This window comes from Chelon labrosus, assembly GCF_963514085.1.
Source record: "Chelon labrosus genome assembly, chromosome: 13".
NCBI classification, from domain to species: Eukaryota; Metazoa; Chordata; class Actinopteri; order Mugiliformes; family Mugilidae; genus Chelon; species Chelon labrosus.
In genome coordinates, this window is record NC_140346.1 from 24,804,256 (window position 1) to 24,831,522 (window position 27,267).

The window sequence follows — 27,267 nt, forward strand, 5'->3', positions numbered from 1 at the left end:
GCTGAGTCAGTAGTTTGGACTATTTTTTTTTTTTTAGCAGTTCTTAAGCAGTTTTTGTGGTGTGGAAGGACACATGCTGCTACTAGGGATTGTCGTTGCCTGGGGTGAGGGTGCCTGGGCAGCAACAATGTTTAGGTGGGCGGTCCAGTCTAAATAACATCAACACGAATACCAGGACTGGATTTCACATTGCATTGCAACAGGATTATTAATGTTATTCCCTTTAAGTGTTATTGGTTTTGATGTAGTGGCTGATCGGTGTATAAATATTCTGGTGGATGCATAACTGTCTGCCTTCACTCTTCACTCAAAGGAAGAAATAACAGACATTTAATAAATAGCCACTTCTAGAAGACGTCAGTTAAAAAAATCCTAAAGATATATATATAATCAGAACTATTTTAACTATATGCAACTTTAACTAACATTTAAAGAAACTAGCTGATACTTCTCTTACAGGCTCAACAAACTCAAATTTCTTCTTTTCTTGCACTTCTTGTATTTTGAAGACATACTCCAGGGATGCGTCATAAAAGAGTTGTCTCTCCTTATCAATCTGCGTGTCAGCCTGAGAATGAACAAACAGACCGGGGTCAGTGCCATTACAAAGACAGGGGTCAACGTGGGAGAGCTCTGTGTGGACAGAGGGTCAGTGTTCACATCACCACATGGAAGCAGTTATGGAGCTGGAGAAGTGAGGAGCGAGGAGAAGAAATAGCTTTATTTTTAGACAACACTGACTGACCATAAAACAGCATTATTCAAATACACGTTGGAGATGAGAAAATCTGTTTTGGATTTACCTCCTGCAGATACGCCTCCTTCTTTTTGGATGACAAGCTGAGGTGCCTCTCGAGTGTGGAGTAGTATCTCTCCGTTTCCTTATCGAATTTCTTCTTCCCCTCCTAACACAGGACAATTGAGAGGCTTAAACATTACCAGAAATGTGTCACTTATTCCAGGTGCTGTGGGGTGGACGATTGAATTGCCACTAGGTGGAGGTCTAGCTGCATTTTGCCATTTGCCACATGCCATTTAAAATTACTGTCAATAGATTATTAGGGGTCATAAAAGTGGCATATGACATGTGCAATAACGAGCAGACGACGTCGGCATTATCAAAAGGGTTTCAGAGAAATATGTGGTGTTAGTCTCACGGTGCCCCAGCTGGGGACAGTTCACAGTAAAATACATAACACTGTAAATCACCAATAGCATAATGCATTTGGCACCGTCACGGGCTGGCTGGGTGCTGTTTGCATTTTCTTTCCTTGTTATGCCCTACTATCCACCACCAAAGGCAAGTGAAGCTCAGAGTCCCGGGATTCAGACGGGGTCTTCCAGAAGACTCAGAGGAAGGCACAGGAAATGGGCTCGTCATGCCAGATGCCCATCTACACAGCATATGGACTAAGAGATTGAACATTCACCCCAAAAAACATCCAATTTTCAGACCTTAATCAAACTCTGGCCAAGCAGAGAGGACCTGCCTGAGCGAGGGCATTCGAGTGTCTCATCCGTCTGACCTCTAAACCAAGCTTTGCCTACTTAATGCCCATCTCACTACGCAAACATTCACAAAGGAGCAAGAGGACAGACTGAGTAAGTGGGGAGGGGAAAGTGTGAGGAAGCGGCCACTGTAACTAGATCCTGCTTGTTTATTTTCATTCCCATGGCCCTGAAATTTAGCAAGTCTAATCTACTAGCTACTGATATGACCTAGAACAGTGTTCTGCCTCAACAACCCCCACGGCAGTTAGACAAAATGGTGGAATTCACCACAAGATGCAGTAACCCTCCAACATAACTAGCACAAGTAGAGCACAAAAATCAATAGATAATTTCATGTAGTAGCATCTTATTTCCATCTTTCTTGTCATGTCTGGAGCAGAAATGATCTTTTCTGGAGTGGGAAAAATAAAAATCAATTGTGCGTATGCACTCTTTTCTGAAACAAAGAAAAAATAAACAGGTGGATAGAAAAACAAACATATGATTAAAGGTTATATCACGTTGACAGGAAATACATTTCCCTTAAGGATTTTATTTTTTATTAAAGAACAAAAGGGAGCCCACTGTCTCCTCCGTCGCTGTGAGTGCTGTTGATGTGACATTTTTTTTGTGAGCAAGAATACAATGGAAGCCGAGGGGAAAACACACACACCGCCCAGATACATGTACACAAGCACACACTCACTGGGAATCACATTAAATTAAGAGCTTTAGGTTTAGCTGAGCCCCACAGTCATAGCAGGAACCCCCGAGCACTGCTGACCAGTGTGGGCATGCCAGTAAACTCAGAAAAAAGACTCCTCCGTACGTCTGGACCCACTCTTTCACACTTAAAAAGAGCAGGCAGTGACTCAGAGCTGAAGTGAATCTGTGTAGCAGAGTCAGCCTGATTAAGTCACCCAAAGTGCACTGCTTTGTTTTGATGCAAGCAGGACGTGTATAAACTGGTGCTACCGCACTGTAATGATACCCTACCAGAACACCAGGTGTTGGTTGGCCTGTCGCCGTGTGGAGCATACACCCCTAGCCCGCGGATATGTTTGTGCAATCAGAGTGGAATACAAGCTATTTAAATTGTGAAGACTCTCCTGGAGAAGGTGTCTGTAGTGCTTTGAAGCTCAACATGCGGGGACATTGGTGTGGACGGATATATACCCTGAAGCACACATTTAGGTGGAGGTTTCTGACACAAACTAATGCCAGCAGTTGAGAGTAGCACTCAGCACTCTGCCGTGCACGAAGCACACATGGACCTATCACTTGGGAGTATTCCTTTATCTGATTGCTTTGTTCGCTCTCATGAATAAATCAGATGCAGGAAGAGAATATTCTGATGCAGATTGCTCTGTAGTGGAATTCCTAACTGGCGAAGTCCCGTGTTGCTGTTAGCAGTGCTTTGATGGCAGCTGTAGAATAGGCAACTTTGCTAATTGCTAACATAGCATTGCAGGCAGCTTTTCTTCCGGCTTGCCAAAGAAAGGGTGGTAAGGGCAGACATGAAGACCAAAGGAAGAAATATTTGGACGCTAGCTGTACATTGCAAGTTGTGACACGGGCCCTAACGAGCCTCAGGGCCATCTTTTTTGAGCCTCTCATCACCATGGTAACAGATGTAAGCAGCAAGGGAGTCTGAATGTCTGTGTGTGTGTGTGTGTGTGTGTGTGTCAAGGAAAGAACTCCCGATGTAACGCAATATTACACTACACTTCCTCATTTCTGTTCAACACCCTGGAAGAATACAAACATCAATGGCTAGGGAGGCATCACGTGCAGCATATTTCACCACACGTTCATTTTAAATGGATTCTCTGGGCAGTGACATGAAAGGGAGAACTCTGCAACCTATCTGTATGAGCTCATTAGAGACTACTAATTGGAGCGGGGGTCCAGAATGGCGTTTAAATAGCAATAGTTGGCTTATTTTGATGCTCCACTACACACGAGCTGGTCTCCATTTCACATGGGAGACAGGCAGTGAACACAAGGTTTCCCTTTGAGTTCAGTTACTTTGCTGCGAAGCCAAAAACGGCTCCCTCTTTACCTGGAAACCCACTTCCCGAGGAGACATCACGAGAAGTTGGCCAATTAACAAGAAATAATTACAAACATCTGCTTCTGAAGAGTTCAAAAACAAATACCCAGACTTCTAAATGAACCCAATTTAATGTGTGAGGCAAACGGCAAAGCTTAGTGCTCCTGCATCTGCGACACCTGCTCTCCTGCTCTCCGTGCACCAAAGTACAAAATAAAGTATGCATACTTTGCTGGGGAACAGTGGTATTTCTTTTGTGTTTGATCGCAGACAAAAGCTGCGAGAAGAAAAAAGCTGCTATCTTCAAAACCTCTTTATTATTATGGTGTGAAGAAGTCTTTTGACAAGCTCTTCTTGAATACGGGTCTACACTGTATCCTATAGGGATCCCTTAGGATGCTCCCTGTCAAGACGAGTGTAAAGCTTTCTCTCAACACCTAACCTAGAGAACAAGCGGTGAAAAACAGGAAAAACAACTTGAATTGACTGGAAGTTTGGTACTTCTTGTTAAAATGACGCATTTGGTGATTATTTGTTTTGGACGATATCATAGGTCAGTGCTGCTCATGACTAAGTCCGTGACTAAATAGTTCTCTCGGGAATAACAGGAAGTCACTTAATATCTGCATCAAACCTATCCATCTGACAGATCCAGATTTTATAATGGGTCAGTTAAGAGTTTGTTTTGTTATGGTATTTCCTTTTCAGCGTCCACTTCAACGGCTTAAAGATATTATTATTTTCCAACTCTAAATGCCGGGCAGACATGAGGTTTCTTACAAAGGTCCTTTTCACAACCTTTTAGCTTTATTAAACTGAGACACACAGCGAGACAAGGTTCAATATTGAGGACTGACATGGAACATAGAGACTCTGTCCTGTGCTCAGTGTCCCTATCAGCTCCACAGAAGCGTGAATACACTACAAGTCATCCGTCATCCTTCTAACTCACAGGTGTCAAACATACGGCCCGTGGGCCAAAAGTGGCCCGCCAGAGGGTTTAATCTTGCAAAGTGTGAAAATTACATAGAAGACTGCAATTTTTCCAATGACAATAACTACTATCCCTAATTTGTCCACTGTTTTAGTAAGAGACGTGGACAGAACACAACACTGAAACACAGGACTGAACAGCAGACAGCAATTTGCCCAAACTGCACTTAAATAATTTACTTGTTCGTCTTTGCAACAAAACAAATGGAAAAAATTTGAGTTGTTGTCACTTATAGGTTATTATTCTGTTATCTTACAGGTCCGGGTCCGGCCCGCTTGAGATCTAATTGGGCTGTATGTGGCCCCCGAACTAAAATGAGTTTGACATCCTTGTTTCTGACTTATTCCATGAAACCAGTGTGATTTTGCCAGTTAAAGGGTAAAAACTGATGAATTCACAAATTCTCAGGTTAAGAACTTCAATAATTACTGAAATACAACGTAGTTATCCATAATAACAAATCATTAGTTTTATAGGTTTTGTGGAAATATGCTCACTGTAGCAGTAGAGAATGAGAACACTTGTTAGTTTTTCATATTAGTGTGCACTAATTATTTAAAAATAATAACCTAAAATGTACCTTACTTCCAGTTTCTTTACTCTTAATTCAATGTAGAACGGCCTTCCTCTTTTTATATAGTCTAGTTTAATTTACATTGTGAATAAGAATGTATAGGTACTAAGCCGATGTATTTACAGTGAATGGCTGCCGCACTTAAACAAGGTAAAACCCGACCTCTCAAGGTCTACTTTGACTGCCTTGTGAAATTCTGATGATCAGGAGGAAAAGTAATTACTTTCTGTTACGACTGTTTTAATGATGTTTCTGCTTAATTGGACAGGACGCAGTGGAAAGTGATGGCACAGATACGAGAATAACGACAAGAAATGTATTTAATCTTCATCACATTATTTATGCATTTTGTTGTTTCTGCACCACAAAATTTGAATCCGAGTGTCACCTGCAGCGCTGTCATCTTAACATATTTCTCTTTCCCTCACTGTCATTAGGCGGAGTGCTTTCAAAGCCTGTTACATTTTTATCCTGTCTTATTGCTGCGCGCCTCTTTTGACGAATTGCTAATATATGAAATGGAAATCCGCAAGGTTCATTATGCAATGCATATGTATGCTCGCATATCCTTAAGACATGATGTCCACCTTTGATCATGCGGTGGACTGCAGTGCAGATGGGATAACATATTTTCTACAGCACAGCACAGCACTGCACTCTGCAGCAGGAAACGTGTTCACAGCCTATGTTAGCTAAACTCTATAGATAGGTAAGTGCTCAAACAATTAGTCGATAAGTTGATCCACAGAATAATAACTGAATTTAGTTTTCAGAATTCATTTTACTAAGTCTAAGAAAGAATGGTGGTTTAGTGGTTAACACTGTCACCTCAAAGTGCTTAGTACAGGTGTGCATTTGAGTCTGAATGGTTGTTTGTCTGTCTGTGTTACTACTCTGTACATACTGTGATAGAATGGCAACTTGTCCAGGGTGTACCCCGCCTCTTGCCCAGTGCCAGCTGGGATAAGCCCCAGCCCTCTGCAACCCTCTACAGGATACAGTACAATTAAGATAAGGTTTATTGCTTTGGGCCCCTTTGGTGGACTGAACCTGAGGCCATTCAGGTGGCCCTCTTGATGTTTAGATGTTTGAGCTTTACTGCACGTTCAGGCTGTTTTCTTAATATTCCGTTGACAGTGGAAAGCATGCCTCTGCTTACTTAAAATCTCAAAATCACACTTAGCCTGGAAGCCAATCCTGATCCAGATGGCAACTTACATATACACTGCATACACACTGAGCAAGGAGATCTTGTGTCGAGTGGTTATATTTTCAAAAGCATGCATCCAGAGACGTATGGATGTATGGATTTCCAATGATGGAGACTGTCATTTTAAACATTTCTTTGAGAAACTTTTTTCTTTTTCTTTTTTTTTTTTTTTTTTAATGGAATAACCGTATCAGACCCAAATTAGTAGTTCAGGCAGAGTATTTTAGAATCTATAAAAGGGCCTGGAGGGGATTTTCATCCTCAAGAATTTTCCAAATTATCATATTATCAGACTGAAAATTACTGTGATCGCTTCTGCTCAGCCCTGATTGCCTGAATTTTTAAAAAAAATAAAATAAAATAAAAATCTGTTCAAGTGAGATGAGAGAATTGCAGGTTTTCTGAAATGTGAATTAAAAAAAAGGTACTTACCTAAGTGGACTGACTGATCCTATCATGCCAAGGTTAATGACTGTATGAAAATATACAGTTTGTATGTGTGTTATTGAAAATGCTTGAGAGTAGCCCACAGCTGGGGAGCGTATCCACAAACCCCTTTAATTGATCCCTTTACCCCACAGTGGCTTGGTTAGTGTATTTTGGGATTTTGTGGCATGAATTCAGATGTCATGTCTGCCTTTGGAGACCATAATTAGCCAAGAATCATTTGATGTTTGAACATTCTTTGTAGGACAACGCAAATTATCTGTGGCCATCTGACACCCATCTGGGTCTGTTTGCACTAATTCTCCACACTCAGCTAGTGTGGGACCCCTGTGGCGCCCGTAATGTTGAAAAAGACCCTTGAAGGGAAGATAATAGTGTCAAAATTTCACCAGTTAGATACCCCCTGGTATTTTCTTGAGAAAGTGTCCCTGGGGTGTAAATATAAAGGTCTTAAAAATCTGTCAAGCAGGAAACACACTGAAATTGAGTTAACCAGGCTTTTAGGGACTTTACGTCCAATTGCTCTCAGACTGTGGAAGGAGGCAAGTCTGAGAGTTCAGACCCAGTGTTGAGATATCAGTGTTGAAGGAGATCCGTCAGGAATTTATTGCATGAATACTAAACAAAGATGAACAGCTGAGCGCGTTGACACAGTGACACAGAACGGTACACATGACTGAAACCGGGACAAGTTTTCATTTCTTATTTCACTTGTGAAAGTATTGTCTCTTGAATGGGAAGTTACAGACTTTCGGCTCACAGAAAAAAATAAAATAAAATGCCTGAAACTAAAAATAAAGAAGTGTAACAACAATCTCATGTCTACATCCCAGTTTGGCAGCCAGCACATACGGAGTTCCAGTGAAAAAAATAAATGATTATTTTAGGTTCTCACGGCTTTCATGACGCGTATCTGCTGTGCAAAGTTTGACGGGGTTTATTCCAAAGCATTTGTTTGGGTCTTGTGTGAGGCAGACTGTGCCTAATATGTCCTATGGTGCTGCACTCAATCTGCTGGTGTGTTACAGCCCTGGAAGTGTTGTGCTTGTGCTTTCGAAGCTGATACACTGGTACGTAACCTCTGTGGGATTACTCACAGTATACCCATATATGGTTAGAGAGCTCCCCGCTTGTCCATCTGATGTTCTCAGACTTGAAGCGCAGTAACTGGAAGGGTCAGACAGTCTGCAGATCTCTCCAGATTCTCGGAACAGTGGAAAGTTGCTCAGTCACTCGTGATGTCTGCCTTTTATCTCACTCTAGTTGGGCTAATGTTTAGCCGGGGATAGGCCGTAGGAGGAGAGAGCCATTAGGAGGAAGTGGTCGGAGGAAATAAGCGGTAGTGGGAGTGACGGGGGCTGTGGCTTTTAAGAAACCATTTTATAAACATACACAGTCAGTGCAATAACACTGAGCGCCGTGATGGATTGGAGCGAGAGAAAGAAATGGCAGCAAAATGTGCTATTTCATTATGGTAGATACATGTGATAGCCGAGACATGAAGCTATTTAGTCTGGGCAGAAAGAGGAGAGAGACTGACGTTCACACCTCAGCAGTAAAAAGAGAAATCATTCCTCCGCAGTGCATTGCAGGCTGGCTTGTGAAGAGACCAATGAAGTACAGCACGAAGACTATTTTTGCAGACCAGCGGTTCTGAAGTCATGTAAAATAAATCAAAACCGGAGAGGACTAGACTTTGAGGTTCGGCTCTCCCTTGCAAGGGGTTGGGACTATGTAAAGATGTGGAAATGATTCATAGTCCAGTGTGGAGTTAACAGTGGACTCACACACTCAGTGGGAGAGCTGAGTAAAGGCTTGAGTTCTAGCAGCCTGTTCATGTGTGATCTCACCGAGGGAATGACCACAAACTAGCTGCTGTACTTTCATTTTATGTCTTTGCGTTGGCCAGGAATGAAAGCATGGCTTGTAGCAACAAACCCACACTGTTCTTTTCGGTAAACTTCAGCCTCAACGGCACATTCACTGCGGAACCAGGATGCCTTCAAGCAACACTGCTGAACCCCTGCTGATATCAGTGCTCTATATCCAATAGATTGGGGAGGACTGCATTGCATGTAACAGGGTTATAGTAATCAGATTACAAAAACGGGAGAAGCAATACTTCAGTTTGCGGTGCACATTTTCAAATGATGTTTGCTATTTGCTACGTGAAAAGAAAGACAGTTTGAAATAGTTCTGTCTGTTAATGTGGTTTTCAAAAGTTAAGATTTAATTTGGAAAACATAGTTAGTGTTAAATTACTTTTGTAGATAACAAAGAATAATCTTTCTGCCAGGCATGACAGATATTTGTTGAGTTCAATATGTCATCTTTAACTAAATATAAACCAGAGAAGTATAAAATCTTGACATCTTTTAATATCACAATTGCAAATTAACGTCTTTGTTTATGCCTCCTTCTAGTCTGATTAATTAGGAGCGGGCCACTTCTCTTGGCAGTGTCATGTTTTACTTTTAATTAATGATTTACATACTGTAGGGGAGATGAAGGGGGTGAGAAGAAGAAGTGAGGGTGTCAGAACACATGAAGTATCCTCCGCTGTTCAGCTGCTAATTGCTCATGTAGGTGGTCTCTTACCTTCGCTGCACCGATTTGCTCCTTCCGAAACTTTTCCAAGGGAGTAATCAAAACATCATCCGCATTCTGAATCTGAAATAAAAAAAATTAAGGAAAAACAGAGAGAGACAGATGTAAGTCTGACTGGAAGATGTGAGCGGATTCACTGTACTCTTCAAAATCATCTACACGATGGAATAAAAATAACACAAAAACCTAATCTGGTACTCTTTCAGTTTTACTTCAATGCGCTTCCTCTACAAATGTGTCGCACAAGAAATTATGAATGAAAATCATCAGGCTCCAGTCAAACACAGATGCACCGAGTCCAAATAGCTGCTGTGGATGGAGCAATGACATTCATTAATATTGCTTAAACCGGTGACAATGAACAATGTGTTACTGTGAGGGACCAAAATGAGATACGAGATGGAGCACTCAACAGTGGTACTGCCAGACAGAAGAAAATTGAGCCTTTTTATGTGAGCTGTGAAGCACCAGCGTTGTCAAACCTGGCTGAAATATGACACAGCACAGCGGACGAGGGAGCTTTACAAGAGCAGTCCGCAATGCATTTAAATTTTTTGAGGTATGTCTCCACATATTGGTGACCTCTCCCGTGTCATGACCGGAGTAAAAGGTCTCTCCTGGAGCCGCTCCCTTTTTACTCACGACAGAAACTGATAAGGTGAGATATATAGCGGCAATTACAGTCTACGCTCCATCCTTGCGGGTGAGCGGTTTGAAAAGGTGCCATTAAGCTGCTTCTGCATTTTCCCGGGATGGGCTTTCACCCACCGAGCTCAGATGACATCAGACTTGTGGGGCCGCTCTACGGAAAGGCGCTGTCACAAATGACATGGCTCTTAGGTTGATTTAAGGTGTTATTCTGTGTGGTGAGTGTATGTGATAAACTAAGGGCTGAGCTCTATAATACATCAATGATACTAGCACTAATTTAGTGGTGTTGGCTCGGATGGACTATCCGCTCCCCAGCTACAGTCCTCTGTACACACACCGTCTTGGGATGGAGTTTTTGTTTTGAACCATTAATCACAGTGCATTTTCATTGTCCAAAAATACCCCTGTCAGCTCCATCACCAGAATGACTGACTTCAAAGGGGAGCTACAATCTCTCTGAGCCTGCATTGTTTTCCTTCTCCTTTTTACATGCAAGTGATGTGGGATGATGCAAGCCTGTAGCGTAAATCTGTAGCTTTGCAGTAATAATGCACTGTACAGTAATTACACCATGATATCCACGATCTTTCAAATATAGACCAATCTTTCACACACTAATACTACAATCACTCGTTCACTGCTCCCTACATAATATACAGAAACGAGCCAAGACATGAACTACTCAGAGATGAATGAATAATACTGATTATCTTGTAACAAGCCCATTCGTCTTGGATATTACATATGGAGTGAACGGTTTGTACTAATAGTGTTTGATGCAGCAGAAAGAGGCAGGTGTTACAGCCAAATGACTGGGTTAGAGCATCTCGGGAACGGAGAGGAAGGACAAAGCGTAAACTGGCGACAAGGAGTTGGGAGTCGTGCCGGAACAGGTCTGATATGTGTCGGCTTCAGCTTAAAACTTACAAGACTTAAAGGCTCTGCTGCTAAGATCCTGGCGCCTGATACCACAGGGGACATTCAGAGTCCACTGTTCAGTAAGTTGGAGCTAGTGTCTTTGTTGCCAGGGATATTTCTTTCATAGCTCCGTCTGTGTGCTGGGGATCATTGCGATGCTGCAGAATTAGTTTGGAGCCGCGCGTAAAACTTTTGCACACCACTGTACGTAGTAGTTTAGTCTCTAGTGAGTAGTAAAGTGATTCCAGACGCTCATGAGTCATCATTTTGCTCCATCACTTGCAGGTGAAATATTATAGAACATTAATTACTGCCTCTATTCAAGATGAAGTAAAATGTATCCCCATGGACACCACAGTACATTTTGGTTTGATTATACACTGCCTGGCCAAAAAAAAACGTCGCCACCTGGATTTAACTAAGCAAATAGGTACGAGCCTCCTATTGGATAATTACTGCATGGGTGATTATCTTTCAGCTGGCAACAAGTTATTTAACGCCAACTGATGCAATGAGTAGCTTCTCATTTCTTAAACAACCATGTCTAAAGACACATCCTGTGGTCGTGGAAAAGATGTTAGTCTGTTTGAGAAGGGTCAAATCATTGGCATGCATCAAGCAGAGAAAACATCTAAGGAGATTGTAGTAACTACTAAAACTGGGTTAAGAACTGTCCAACGCATTATTAAAAACTGGAAAGATAGTGGGGAACCAGCGCATCAGGGTAAGAAGAGAGGCAGATGAAGTGATGCACCCATCATGCCTAGTGTCTACTGTACAAGCCTGTGGGGGCAGTGCTATGATCTGGGGTTGCTGCAGTTGCTCAGGTCTAGGTTCAGCAACATTATGTGTCCAAAGAATGAGGTCAGCTGACTACCTGAATATACTGAATTCCATCAATGGATTTGTTCTTCCCTGATGTTCACGGACATATTCCAAGATGACAATGCCAGGATTCATGGGGCTCAGATTGTGAAAGAGTGGTTCAGGGAGCATGAGACATAATTTTCACACATGGATTGGCCACCACAGAGTCCAGACCTTAACCCCATTGAGAATCTTTGGGATGTGCTGGAGAAGGCTTTGCTCAGTGGTCAGACTCTCCCATCATCAATACAAGATCTTGGTGAAAAAGGAATGCAACACTGGATGGAAATAAATCTTGTGACATTGCAGAAACTTACTGAAACAATGACACAGTGAATGCATGCTGTAATCAAAGCTAAAGGTGGTCTAAAGAAATATTAGAGTGTGACCTATTTCTATATTTCTAACCGCTATACACCAAATAATAATTGGTCTAATAATAAAATTTAAAAAAAACAGTCAGTCGTGAACCACCAGTTGCAACCCTACAGAAAACGGTGTTAATTGGAAGAGAAATCTGTAGACTGCAGGCCTTCACACATGGGTTGACACTCTACTCGCGCTATACTAGGATTACAGTTTTAGATTAGGAGAGCAGCATGACATGTTCATTTTTAACACATAAGGTACATGTTAATGTGAATTTCTTTAAAGACGACGGCACAAACATTTTTACCTACAACCCTTATTTCATAACCATCTCAACCTGAAATATGATCCAACAACAAATGGAGCTCAAAGGCATTAGGAGGAGGGCACTTCTGCAAGTTAAATAAAGGCAATTTAAGTGACACTCCATGGGAAGCATAGAGGACATTTGATGGTCATCAAATCTAGCTGTTATAATCCTCCAGTCATATCAAAGTCATCATGTTATCTACTGTGTCAACAGAAAGTATTATACTACTCAGCCAGTGTGATAATGTCATTTCCTCTGTCTTATCTCCCATGCTTTCAGTCTAATTGAGCCTGTAGTATTACCATGCTTTAGATGTAGAATTTTAATACCATTATCTTTTTTCATTTTCAGTTGAATGGACAGGACAATTAAACATACAGCACTCGAGGCTTTTGAGATTATGGTCCAATATTTAGAATTGAATCAAAAGCAAGAACTGAAATCCTTCCTGTTCTCTGCTGGAGTTCTGCACGGCCGGTTGTTGAGTTGAATTATTTCTGAAAGTTAATGGTACCTGAAACCAGACTGTGCAGCACTGTGATGTTTGAGGGCTGCAATCAGGCTCAAATTTACACAATGGAATGAGAAGAAATTTCTATTTCAAAGTAATTAACAGTGGAGTACAGCTAGTGCCAGTTCATGCACATGATATCCAAAGCATTGCAGAATATAAACAAAAGACTAATCATGTCCAGATTTAAAATGCTGAAGATATCCGATCACTTTTGATGATTAATTTCTAATAAGCTGATGCAGTTGAAAGAGTGCAACTTATTTAAGACTGAATGGATTACTTTCAAACTGGCATTGTGCCGAATGCCCTCAGAAGCGGCGTCTCTCAACAGGATTAAATCCATATGAGCGAGCACAGTGTTATGCTTGAAAGGGTGCAATAGCGCTAAGCAATTTCATTACCAGATAGGGAGAGGAATGTCAATGTGCAGCATTTTCCTTGCTCTTGCTTTTTACCAGTCCAAATATCAGGTGGATCAAAAGTGTTAGTCTGGGGTTAATTTGCAAAGACAGTGCAGAATGCCACAAAGGCCAGATCGAATTGAACAGTGCAAAGTATGCCGACTGATATTTGCTCCTGACACAAATAACTTTAGAAGTGGTTTAAATTTGAATATCTAAATAGTCAGAAAACACATCTCATTCACATCCTTCAGTCTTAACGTGAAAATGCCCTGAAGGGTCTTAGCACATTCTGTCTGCCAGCAGGCTGGGAATTTAGCTCTTGTTAGAAATACACTCATCAGGTTAACCATTAGCTCATCACTTCCTGGATGAATAACCATTTGGATTGTGACACACATTTTTTGACTGTGTATTATGTTATACACTTGTCAAAACATTAGGTATACCAGTGAAAACAAATGCATTCCTACACTAAATCTCCGTTCATCCCTAATTCAACTGGATGCTAAAAACTGGAGGATGTAGTTTGTTGGTACAGTTAAACTGTGAAGTGTTTCTGTTATTTAGCCTAGCCCTTGTGTCAATCACAAAACAACACAATTCAATAGTACTACAAACCACAGGCTCCAAAATGAAAACACAGTTGAATCAACAGCTCACTCCAGCTCTTTTAAACAAATGCTAAATACCAGAACCTTCATGCAGTCGAGATTTAGTGCAGGATAGTTATACGAGAATGCATTTGTTTTCACTAGTGTACCTAATGAACTGGCAAGTGAGTGTAGATCTACTGGAACAGCTTTAAGTGCATTTAAGTGTATTTAAGTGTGAGTTCTATTTCTGTTGATTTATGCCTGTGGCTCTTTAAACAGCATTCAACTGTGAATTGCTCAGTGGCACGGGTTGCAGTATGTAAGTATACAACTGGGTAGGATATTATTTTCACAGGCGTTATGTTCCATTTTGACACCGTCCTCACACTGCAAAGTCAGCCTAATACACCTAAAGCTCAGCTTCTTCTCTGTAAATCAACCGAATCTCTTGGTATATGAATACGCACAAACACGCACACACCAGTCTTCCCATTTTTTCTTGCTGGATGAAGGTGCAACATAAAAGCCTGCTCAGCCACCACGCTGCACTACCACAAAAAAAAAAAATAAATGAAATGAAAAAGCACATTTTTGTTTGTTGTTTAGCACTTCTGCTTTCACAGACGCTACCCAAGCAAACGTGGCTGCAGGCGGAGAAGAGAGCTTTCTGCAAAAAGGAAACCGATCTTTGACAAGTAGGTGTTTTATTGGTCTGTGCTTTCCAGCTGTGATAATTTAGTAAAATCCTTTGACAGAAGCGGGTCAAAAATGTACTGACACTGCTAAGATCTGAAGAAGAAGAAGAAGAAATAAGAACTGCCTAATTGTGTTTTACACAAACCACCAACATTTGGATTTCAACAACCTTGTTATTTTCTACACATAACCAACTCAGAATAAACCTGTTTCTGGTGCACTAATAGACAAACCTTGAATTTTTCAAAGTAAAAGTCAGATTTTTAACAACCATTAGGACAGCAGACAAGTAAAATATACTTTAAGTTTACTTTAATGTCAACAAAATAATAAATATCCTTTCCACTATGAGACCATGAACAGGTCTTTTTGTGATAAAGTTGAATTTACTTACTAACTACTGAAAGTGGCCTTCACTCTTGGAACTTTCCACATTCACCCATTAGACTCTCACCTAAGTTTAGCTTTAATGTATAAATGATCGACTAAAGCCCTTCAGGATGAAAAGCAGCTGATTTGAAAAAAAAAAAAAAAAAGGTGTCAAATCCAGCAGTGAGATCTCGACAAGTGTAGCCGCGGCATTTTAATGAGTGCTGCTGGAAGTGCTGCTTCTGAGTGGTATAATATGGCTGCGATTTTCCATACGCGAAAAAGACTGCTGCAGCCCGAGTGCCAGACATCTGCACTTCTTTGTCTTGAGTCGTATAACAGCGAGTAATAGCCAGCAGCATCAAATAAAAGTATCGGCAACGCTCACACCAATAACCACAGTGACAGCAGCGCCAGCCAAGAGGAATTAGCCTAACTCATTAAAGTAGGTGTAAGCAAAGCCCCCCAAACCTAATTAATGTGTTAAATGCATAATAAACATTATTGCCCTCATCATCATGACAGAATAAAACGTCCTATTTCATGCTGACGGTGTGATACGACCTTTATTAAAAGAGGGAGTGTGTCTGTCGCCTCTGCCTGCAGATTGTTTTGCAGGGGCGGTGTGTGTGTGTGTGTGTGTGTGTGTACGGCAGGGGGTAAGAGTCTCATTGCAGAGCTAAATCTTTATCTAGTGCAGCACTGGCACCTGCAGCAAGCTGAAAAGTCATCCTCCCCTAACTTTTATGAGCTATGAAATGAAAACAAACCCTCTGCAGACGGAGTCACACACAGTAGATGTGACACATTTGCCCTAGACATTTTATCGGAGAGTAAGCTGTTAAGCAAGGATAAGAAGAAGCTGCTGAAATGGAGACAGTGGAGCCGTTTTGTGGGTCCCATGAGGGTTCTCTGTTGTTTGTTTAAAGCACAGTTTGGGAGACTGTGATACATAGTAATGTTTCTTGAGTCTGAAGACACTGTGGTCCGTGTCTACTCCTCTATATTTTAAACTTTCTCCAAATAAAGAGCACATAGATAATAAAAGTGATTCACGTAAACAGATTTTCAAACTAAACATCTCTCAAATCTGGTGATTGGTTGACCCCCTTTTGTTGAAAAGAACTGAATAACACCACGCACTAGTAAAACAATTTGTTAACATCTTGACAACACTACTTACAAATCTTGTGAATGTCAACAAAGCCATTTGTACAATTATGTTGCGTATTAGAAGTGCCTGCTATCATTGTGAACAGATAAAACCAATGAATACACCCTCAGAAGGAGAGGAACAACAGGAGGCTTTGCTGTCCCCGCAGTGCAGTCCCAACACAGTTGAAAATAAACATTTACAACATCAACCCAACTGGCATCGTTAAGAATCCAGTTGGCTGCTAAAAACGAAGCTAGCTGTCAGTGAGTTAAGTCGAGCTGGCAGCGAGCGAGCGAGACCATTCGTCTGCTGAAATAAATTAGATGTGTAAGTACCATCAATCATGCATTAATTAATGTATGGATGGTGAAGCTTCAGGTTGACATATCGAGACATAAAACTTCTCATGTGGAGAGGTGTGTCAGCACGCCTGGCTCCTCTGTCTTCTTAACACTGACTAGCGTCAGGCAATACATTGTCAGTCTGAAGCTCTTCCGGTGAATGCCTAAACGCCTTGCTTTGCTCGGCATGCTTACCAAGAAACAGCTGTCTAAGCTGTGAGAAAATACTCAGATGAATCGACCACCTTGCTCTATCAAAGTGACAGATAACAAACAGAAAGCATGAAGATAACAAGACTAGGGAGAAGGAGAGGAGTTCCTCCGGTGTGGTTTTAAAACAGTGACACGGAGTTAAACTCCATCCATTCATTATGGTCCACTCATGTGAGGTTAGGTCACGGTGGCAACTGGCTAAGTGGGGAATGCCAGATGTTACCCCCAAAAGAATCACCACCTCAACATGGTGCAGGGATTAGAGTGTGTCAAAAACTCTGTGTGGGGTTAAAAACCCTTCGTATGGTCTTCCAAGGCAAATTGGTCTCAGGGGAGGCGGCGCTCCAGTACCACGCCCAAATTAAGGAAACAAGGACCCGCACACCAGCAAGACCTGTGAGGGGAGCTCACTGGCGAGCATCTGGTGGCCAGGCTTTTCTCCATGGGGCCTTGGAGGGCACAGCCTGTGGACCAACATGGCGCCACCGTCCTGTAGACCAAACCACCAGGAACAGGCATGGGGTTCAGGTGCAGTGTGAGCTCGGTGGCAAGCAAAGCTTAACTGTGTGACACTTATTAATTTCTCCTAGGTTTGCACATCACGTGATGATGATTTACACCCACTACACACTGATATCAATCAACACAGTGGGAAATCTGTTGATTAGAAGACATTTTATACATTTTTATTGACTCTTTGTGGGAAAAAGTGACAGTTTTGCATTAATTAATAAAAACTAAGGTAAGATATACGCACACGTGACTTTACATAACTAACCCATTGTGTAATCTCATTGCATGTAAACTGTTTTGGTACATACGACACTAAACTTTAGTTTTTTTTTTGTTATTTATGAACTGAAAGTCAGAAAAACACAGTTATAAATCAAAATGTGTCCCATTCAAATATATTCTTTGTGCTAAAAAACAACCACATGTAAAATATATAATTCATTCTGGTGCTTTGCGTCTTTTCACCACGCAGGAATCCTTTCTTTGGCAGTTTTCCAGACAATGAAGGACAGTAAAGCCGTTTAGATAAATAAAGTGCATCACCATCAGGTAGGATCATGAGACGGATAACCAGCAGCTGTCTCTAAGACCAGACAGGCTCCATGCGTTTGGCAGTATGCCTTCATATTAGGAGCATTGTTTGTTTTTTTCCTATTATTTCTCTTGTTTGAGTTTGCTCAGAAATCTCACCTGCCAATCAATTCAATGCATGCCACCGGAGCCTGCTGGAAACCCAATAAAACGTTCACTCTGAAACCAGGAAAGAGCTCCACGATTACTGCAGAGTGTGAAGCTTGTTTACAAGCAGTGAAAATGCTGTCAACATCAAAATGGAAGTTAATGCAACACTTGTCAGTCAAATAAAATAAATCACCAGTCCCACTGTGGTATTTACGAGGGTTTAAAATATAATTTAGCTCTATAATTTATCATGAGTGCCAGTAGGCTGAGTACAATAAATATGTTAAATCTCCACTTCAGTCGAGTTTTGATGACAATAATTTGTTTACGCTACCTGGTTCACGTTTATGTTTTTATAGCTTTTCACTTTTAATGCCCAGTTTAAAACATTTGTCGCATAAGTAATCAAAAATGCATATTTTTTTCGTTTGATGATGTAAGCTAGTTACATTTCAACTAGTAATCTGTAACCTATTACACTCCCAGCGCTGACTGTAACCATGGTTTATAATAACTACACTTATTCATGTGTATGCCCTCACCAGAGTAGTCGGGGGATGAGTTTAATATTTTGACTTTCAGTGCACACGCATCAATGACTGAGGTGAATAATGATACACACAGTGATATCTTGGCTCACGCTAACGTAGGTTTACTTTAGCAGTGGTGCGGATGGAACGAAGGCTTGATGATATTCATTCCAAATACTTTTCAGACTTTCATTAAACAAGCCACCGTGGACGTGGCTGAGAACAATGACTGCCTTTATTTCGCAGTGTTGATTCAGGGTCAGCGGGACATTCCTCAGTTCACAGGCCAGAACACACAGTGCCCACAGAGCAGAGTTACTGTACTGTTACGTCCTGAGAAAACAGACGCAGACACACTCTCTAACCATTTGGTTTCAGTTCTGTGGCAAACAGACAAATTATGTTTAATTGGAAGTGTTTAAAGAAAATGTAAACCAAGAGAAAACTCTCAACGTGGGAAATAAATGCAGCTCAGCGCAGGCAGTCAGCACTTGAGGAACTGTGAAGGGTTTTGTTGGAAAGGAGAACTGAATTACAAGACGTATCATTTGCTTATTACGGACATAAAAAAGATGCCTAACAGTTTACTGAATATTCTTTGGCTTTCTCATAGTTTAAAGATGGTTCAGAAGGAGCTCGTCATGCTTTCCTGAGAAGTAGTGACTTCTTGTTAGTGATATTTAATATGTAGTTGTTTTTATTACCTTATGATTTGACTGGACACAAGTGTATTTTTCCTGTAATACGTGACCAGAGTCTTCCAGTAAAGGCTTCTGTTACTTACAAATGAACGTATAATAAAAATACCTTCATAAGATCTGCTTGAATATTTTTTTGTTCTTATACAATAATAAAATGTTTTAAACGCATAACTGTTCCTAAAAATAAATGTAATTTAAATTAATTGGTCACAACTAGATTTACACAACTTCCTCTAAAAATGAGTCAGAATATAAAAAGCTACCTGATTTTTTTCCCTCCTTCCTTTCAGAAACAACAACAACAGGAAAACTCAATCTGTTTTCCACTGCAGCCATAAAAGGCTCCCTCCCAGGGGGATATGATCATCACTCCAAAAGCCACAACATCAGGGCACTGCCCTTCCACTCCTAAATGCCATCCACGCTCAGCAGTGCTGAACCTTCTCAAACCATGCAGAACTTGAACCACTTTCACTCTTTTTATTCCGCTGAAAGGCTTATCAACGGGGGAATTATAGACGAAATCTTTTTTTTATTTTTTAAGGTTAGAATTTGGCAAGTTTTATAGGAAATGACACACTTGGATAGTTGGCAAGCCAATAACAAAGCAAAAATCAAAAAAAGATTTTAGGGCTGGCTGGCTGCCAAGCCAACAGACAATAAAAAGCTTCATGCTTGACAAACCGTGCAGATATTGGTCTCCTCCATGGAGCAGGGGCACCTTGGGTGTACAGTATGCTAGTTAACAATCCACACAGGGCAGGAAGCTTGGTTTGAGACACACAGGTCGCTGTGTTTACATGGATACTAGAATCCCAATATTAATCTGGCACGGTCACAAGGAATTTTGTAAGCGCATATTTGCCCCAAGTGGGGTAAACATCAGGTGATGTGACGAGTTTCCAGGAGGGACAGAAACATGGAGGTAGCAAAAGAACAAGCTGTTAAACAAGTGTGGAACAAAGCTGGAATCTATTTGGGCAGCGCCACTGAATGAAATCAGTATTATCAATAAACACTCCACAGCAGGCAGAACCACTTTGTTTTGGCGCATGTAAACACACAGATCTTATTTAATTATTGTGTTTAGTGTCCGTGTAAACAGTTAAGTAAGAATCTCTGATCAAAAGGATCAGGCTGAAGAAACGCCGTCCATGAAAATGTAGCAAGCGACTCTTATCTGTCTGTGTTCTTCTACTTGCAGTTCACAGACTCCGTCCAGATGTGAATGCGGGTTCCATTTCGGGAACTGCTTCTGAAAGTTCGAACCCACTCAGTGTGAGCGTGACTGGTTTCTTTACACCAGTGTGCGGCTGCAGCCACCACATCTGTCCGCTGTAATCTCTTAAGAGGAACAAACCTTGAAAAGGGAAACACCATCTGGCAGTGATTGCGGTTTAAGTGTATCAGAGAGTCGAGTCTTAAATGGTTTATCTCACAATATTTCATGTGTTGAGGATGGTATACGTGCCTTGTTAGGAGAGATTTCATACATTTGGCGAACATGTGTCGGTTTGAGAAGCGCTAATTACGTTCTGTAGACCAACAGCTGTCAAATTGCACAAAGATCAGCGTGGTCATCTGAACTTTCCTCTCTTTCTCATCCAACCAGATGCGCACACTGTGACAACATGGATCTGGAAATCGTTCAAGGATTATCCCCTTTTTATGCTTTCTCATGTCACAATGAAGAGAAGTGCTTTGACAGATAAGCGTTTCATCTTTCATAAATTGATAGAGAAAAATGATTGAGACAGCAAGAGATAGCTGAATATGCATGAGTGAGTGTGACAATCCAACATGGCTCATTTCAACATTTGTATGCTGTCGTCCCTCATTTTTTAAAATCTTCAGAAGTTGACACATGTGATGCAGCTGTCAGAAACCAGCATTTTAAGGAAAGGGAAATTTGAATCTCACACAACGACTAATGGCCTCGACAAACAAAGCCAACGCTCAAGAGCTTGCCGGTGAGTTCAAATGCGAATTTGTAGTCCAGGCACGGGTAACGTGAGACAACATCACAGTTGGTAGTTCTTTAATGTCGGTTTGGTGTGTCTGTACCTTAACTCCAACACTCACTTTCAAAATAAACACAAGACGGTAAAATATGCTCTTGACTGCATCTTCATAGAACAAATTGATTTGATAACCATGCAGTGGACACGACTCACAGCTGGTGAAATAAATGAATGCAAGAAAAGAAAAGAAATGTCTGCTCTGTATTCTCTTATTCCTCATGGTGCCCAAATAATTAGCTTGTTGTCACCTACGTTTCTTTTGTAGCTAGGCGATGAATTATTTATAGTAAACTAAAACAGATGTACAGCATGTTTGGTAGCAACAAATGGGCTGGAAGTGGAAAGTCTCTCATTAATGGCTCAATTAAAAGAAAACATAAGACTTTTGTTTTCCAATCGGAGTATTACCGTCCCTCCTGAAACGTCTCTGATCACTGGCGCAATTTCAGCTCGGAAATGTGAAACTATTATAAAACACCTGACACTAGAGGATCTCACTTGACAAACATGATTAGTATGAGCTGTTTGTCAGTGGCTGAAAATTACAGGGTATGCAGACTGTAGTTAGGAAGGTTACTGAAGCTAAATGTCTGCACCACTCACGGGATGTATTTGCAATCAAGCGGCGTGTAATAAAGAGAAAACGAGTAGGAACATGTGCAATATGGAATATGAATTAAATAAATACTACACGTTTATTGTTGGCAATATGCTAATTCAGTCTGGAGGTATATGAAGCCTGTATTTGAAAAAAAACAACAACAACATCTTAATTGCGGCATAACTTAATGTGAAATTCATTTGAGGAAAAAGGAAGAAGCTATTAGACTATTACTACTACTAGCAAAACTCGCTATTTGTCAATAACAAATTGTCGTCAAGGCGTTTTATAGAACCCAGAGTCTGAAACCCCCCAGAGCAAGGACTAAGGCAATGGTGGCAAGGAAAAACTCATTGAGCAGATGCAAGTGCATGTAGAGGGACATATTTGCTTGAGGTCAGCAGTGTAGAGAGAGAGGGAGAAAAAAGATGGTGGTGGGACAAACAAGAAAGAGGAAAGAGAAGGGGGCAAAGAGAACAGAGCGGCAGTATCAAGCAGATACATTCATACATGCATGCATATGACTGCAGAATGAATTGTAGAAAGGCTGGTCTCATAAAGTTAGAGGATGATAAACTCCAAAAGAACAGTAGCAGGGGAATTTCATTTATTAATTCATGTTTTGTAACTGCTTATTCCTGTCAAGGGTCACAAGGTCTGCTGGAACCTATCCCAGCTGTCATTGGGCGAGAGGCGGGGTACACCCTGGACAGGTCTCCAGTCTATCTCAGGGCTAACACAGAGAGACAGACAACCATTCACACTCACACCTACGGCCAATTTAAAATCACCAATGAACCTAACCAGCATGTCTTTGGACGGTGGGAGGAAGCTGGAGTACCTGGAGAGAACCCACACAGACACAGGGAGAACATGCAAACTCCACACAGAAAGGAACCAGTCAGCCCATGGATTCGAACCTGGGACCTTCTCGCTGTGAGGCATCAGTGCTAACCACCTCATGGCTCATGATCACAGCGTCCAGCAAAACATTTTATTTCCATTTTCAGAGGTGAGATGTTAGAAGTTTGTCTAATGTCCCTCTCTACTTATGACAGAGATACTAAAAGATGACTGTGGCTCTAGACAGAGTTTCTCACCACCACTTTAATAGAAGCTTAAATTTGCCGTGGCGGGAATCAAGTCAATTAATGCATCCTTCAATGCAGAGACCATGTTTACTTTTCCAGGGCTACATAAATGAGCATTTTTAATTATTCAGTATAGATCTCGGATCTCCGCCTCAGTGAGAACTGCGAAGTGACAAACATAGTTCTGGAAAATGAGAGAGATGCCTGGTGTTGGCCACGGGCCTGGCCTCCTGCTTGATAATCACTGAACTCGGTATACCACCAGGCTGCTTCTATAAAATTGAGCTCGAGCACGCACAGTACCTGCTGTAGCTTATTAAGCAGTGTCAATCACAGTTTTACACCCCCACATCATGTGAGTCATTAGCAATTTACAGTTCATTTATAGGAGCTGAAAAAAAGAAAAAGAAAAAAAAAAACTTGCTTTCAGTTCAAAGTAAACACCACCCCTGTATAATCTTCTTGGAAAACTATATCCAAAAGTTATTTTTCATACCACGGGGATTTAAAAAGTTTACATTTGACATTAGTTGCATTGCTGGCACTTGGACCCCCAGAGATTTAAAGTAGAGAATAAGCTTTTCTTCCTCCATCACTAACATTACCCTCAACTCAGAGTGCAGAGATCAGAGATGTGTTTCTTGCACGATCCCGAGATCAGATGAGACAGTAGACTGCTAGGTGAAGGGGGAAGAGATGATGCAAAGAGGATGCTGCTCAAGCGAGTAGAAAGGGATGAGGGGGAGTGTGTGTGTGTGTGTGTGTGTCTGTGTGTGTGCTATGAATAGGTTTTAACTTATTAAATCTAACACAGATGAATGAAGTGCTGCATCCTGTGGCTTCAGTGTCTAGTCATGGCTGCTTTGATTTATTACGTTTATTCCCAATACTTTTAAATCATGCATTTTGTTGTCATCTTTAAGCTTCCCTCCTACTCAGCTCTGGCGTCATTTAATTCTCTTATCCAGTTCAGCCTGTCTCTGCTTGTCATCTTGGCTTGTTTTTTGTTTTTTTTCTATCGCCCTTTGAAAATAGATTATTTAAAAAATAAACCTGCAAAAACATGCATTAATATGTGTCTGTCTCCTTCCTGCGTTTCTATTATGAGTGCATACAAATGCTGCAAACACAAAAAGCTGTAAAACACGGTTGCCTCTATGCGCCATCCGGATTTCTGACAGTTTTCCGACATGCAAACCCTGGCGTCCAAATCCTTGCCAGTCACCTGATGATCGCCTCAGCCCCATGGTGGACTCACAAACATATGCTAGAGCCTTGTTGGATGCAAAACTGTCTGTAAATTCTGTTTTTCAGCAACTATAGTTCTCTCAGTATAACATATTATTTCTAACTACTTGCACAAAAAGCTTTCACGCCCACCTATGCCTCCATCATAGACCAGGATTTCCACTGACAGATAACTTACACATGGTACATATTTCATGCTACAGGCTGTAAATCAGGATCATCTCAAGTTTGTTACAAATGCTGCTGTGCGCCAACAAAACAGCAATTCTTACCAACCATGACGTGCATTTACAGGAAACCCTGCAGGTGAATGGTGTAAAACCTTTAACTAACATGTATTCATTCTTATATCCACATCTGCATACATTTAAAATAGAAAAATACAAAAATAAATGTGTGTTTTTGAGTCTATCTTTCCACAAGTCTGTAAGGTGATTGAAAACGAACCAGTGCATGAAAAGATTATTACTTCGCCTCTAGTGGTTAAGATTATTGCACATTCTAGACTGCGTTCATATTTTGCATGTGCTGGTCAGTAAATAAATAAATAAATAAAATAAAAAAAGATGAAATTATTAAGCGCGTTAATGTTGTTTACTTCCTCAAGAATATTCTGCATCTCCAGGCTCCGCATCATTTGCTAAATTGTCCTGATATAACTAGTCCCGACTGACACGGGTGTTACAGGCTGTTCTTTATCTACGGTGATTAAATAATTTACAAGGATCAGAGCTTTCAGGAAGGAAAAAAATAAAAAAATAAGTCCTGCTCCACGGCTGATATGAATTTATCAGTGGTGCCTTTATGCATGTAAAATGATTAGGACGCCACAATATTCCATAATTCTACACAGTCTGCACAGAGGTGACCCACATATTTAAAGGGCAACTCTTTGCATCATAAAATTTAACTGAACTTTGAATGTCAGGAAGGAAATGCTCACATCGTTCTGCTTTAACTGTACGACAAACCTGTGTTTTAGCGGCAGTAGTCTGCACAGTACAGCAGGGGTGCAGCATAGCTGTGCATCCATATGGAAATGACACATCATTTAAATACGATATTGCAATAAACCCCACAGTGTTTAGTTTGAAGTGCCGTTCCAAACTAAATATTTTCTGTATCAAACATTCACCCCATGTAGACTGAAAAAAAAAATGTCTGCAAAACTTCTGTAGTCTGCTCCTTCATGGAGAACGGAGTCCTAATGCAAATGTCTCAGGTAGTTACAACACCTGTGACTGCTAACCTGCAGCTGAGCTCATTTGCATATCACTCTTGGTAAATCAGATGCAGAGCTGAAGTATTTGGACTCAGGTAATTCTTGCCTTGAGACAACTCTCCGAACTCTCCCTCTAAAATGTCTATTTTTACAAATTATATGCCAAGTGCAGGCCCTGTTTTTTTATTTTTTTTTGTTCCTGTATAAACAGAGCAACGCAGTGAAACTGAGTGAAAGCTGAACTTTAAAGCTGAGACGCTAGTAGAAAGAATGTTTACTTTTTATTTTTCACATTGAACACTGAAATAAGAGTGCACCCACAGGCTCCTCGGATGAGTTGGGAACTCGTTTCACAGTGTCCACGTTCTTCTTTTGAGTCTGAATTCATAAATAACAGCATCAATCAATAGGTGTCAAAGCGGCACGTAAGTTTCTTTTTTTTTTTTTTTAATACACATTTACAAGATCATCTTTATCTTACATATTACTGTATGGGGTGGGAGAAATTCTGCAACACACCAGGTGGGACATACCCTCCATCCTCCCCCTGTTTTGCCCTTGCCCTTTACGTCATGCCTGGTTTGTCTGCAGACATTCAGCATAGTTGGAGGCTTGTTTTCCGACCTTTAGACCAGCCAACCGTAGCTTTAACTGCCACTTTTTGTCTAGCACGGAAAAAAAACAAAGTCCACTTGACGTAGCTTAAAATTATCCGAGCCCAGATCACATCACAGAAAAAAAAATAAAAAATGAAGCCTTAACTGCTTTCGTCAAAGTTTCTGTGCACAGCGGACAGTTTATTGTGTGGTGTTCACCGCCAATCATCCGGAAAGTTTCGGCCAAGAGAAAGCCCTCTAAAGTTTGTCAGTCAAGTTTATTGGCCAAGTCCTCAAAGTTAGACAATTAGTGCTTGTGACCTGCTGGAGAAGAAAATGTTTTACACATTTTTTTTTTTTCTTTTGATTTGCAGCTGAATTGTCATTAGCATTCGGGCAAAAGTTAATGGCATCCACCACTGCAACCACAGCCACATTGTGGGAGGTTTGTGGCTTATTATCTTGATTGGCTACTATCAGTTCCAGAGACAAAATCCTGCTTAAAACCATTGTGTCTGCTCTTTGGCAAAGAAAACAAATTCGAGCAAAATTATTTACGGCGTGCATTTAAAATTGGAGAAACTTGATAATTAGCAATATGTGCTCTTGTGATTGCGATTTACATTTGTCGTGACATATCAAGTTATAAATAGTGCCGTCAATCAGGGTACACAATAAAGCCTATGACAGTGTGTTTTGCGATTCTCGTTTTGCTGTGTGTCTGAATTAGCATCCTTACCAGGCGTCTTCTTTCCTCTTCAACCGTGTTCAACAGCTGGGAGAACTCTTTGAAAGACTGAGCTGCAACACAAAAGAAAGACTAGTCAATGAAGGCGTCAACACGCACAATCCATCCAAAATATGTTCACCATTGAGGAGGTAGACACGCGGCGAAGCGCTGCGCCGCTAAAATCAGAGGATGCAAACAGTTTTAAAAAACACGGTGGCACAGTCGTTAAACATCAGATGTTCCCGGCACCCCACGAGCACTGCAGCGCGGTGTTAAAATGTTTATTCGCGCTGGAGCTGGAGACCTTTCACTGCAACACACTTTAGAACCTAATAAAAGCATGCAGCTGTCCAATTTAAAACCAAGACTAGCAGTAAAAGACAATACTTCAATTGAATGGAGCCCACTGATTGCCTCCCTTTATTTTCTTCCCCTGCTAGGCTTTACAATATACTGTCACAATGCAGGAAGACTGATGTGGTAAAGACATGTTCACGCCATCTGGGTTTTACTTCAGTAGCCTATATTACATTCTACAGGCCCAGATGACTTCAGA

At 41.1% G+C, this 27,267-nt stretch overlaps 1 protein-coding gene across 2 annotated transcripts in view; it reads right to left on the reverse strand.

The window, feature by feature from the left end:
- The window catches only part of arhgap42b (Rho GTPase activating protein 42b), a 63,183-nt gene that overhangs the window by 15,484 nt on the left and 20,432 nt on the right, over positions 1 to 27,267 (reverse strand). For both annotated transcript variants that reach the window (XM_084558807.1, XM_084558808.1), the window contains exons 3-6: positions 26,721 to 26,782; positions 9,368 to 9,439; positions 804 to 905; positions 458 to 568 (exon numbers count right to left, since the gene is read on the reverse strand). In XM_084558807.1, coding sequence (XP_084414933.1) covers positions 458 to 568; positions 804 to 905; positions 9,368 to 9,439; positions 26,721 to 26,782 — 347 coding nt within the window. The remainder of the gene's footprint in view (positions 1 to 457; positions 569 to 803; positions 906 to 9,367; positions 9,440 to 26,720; positions 26,783 to 27,267) is intronic.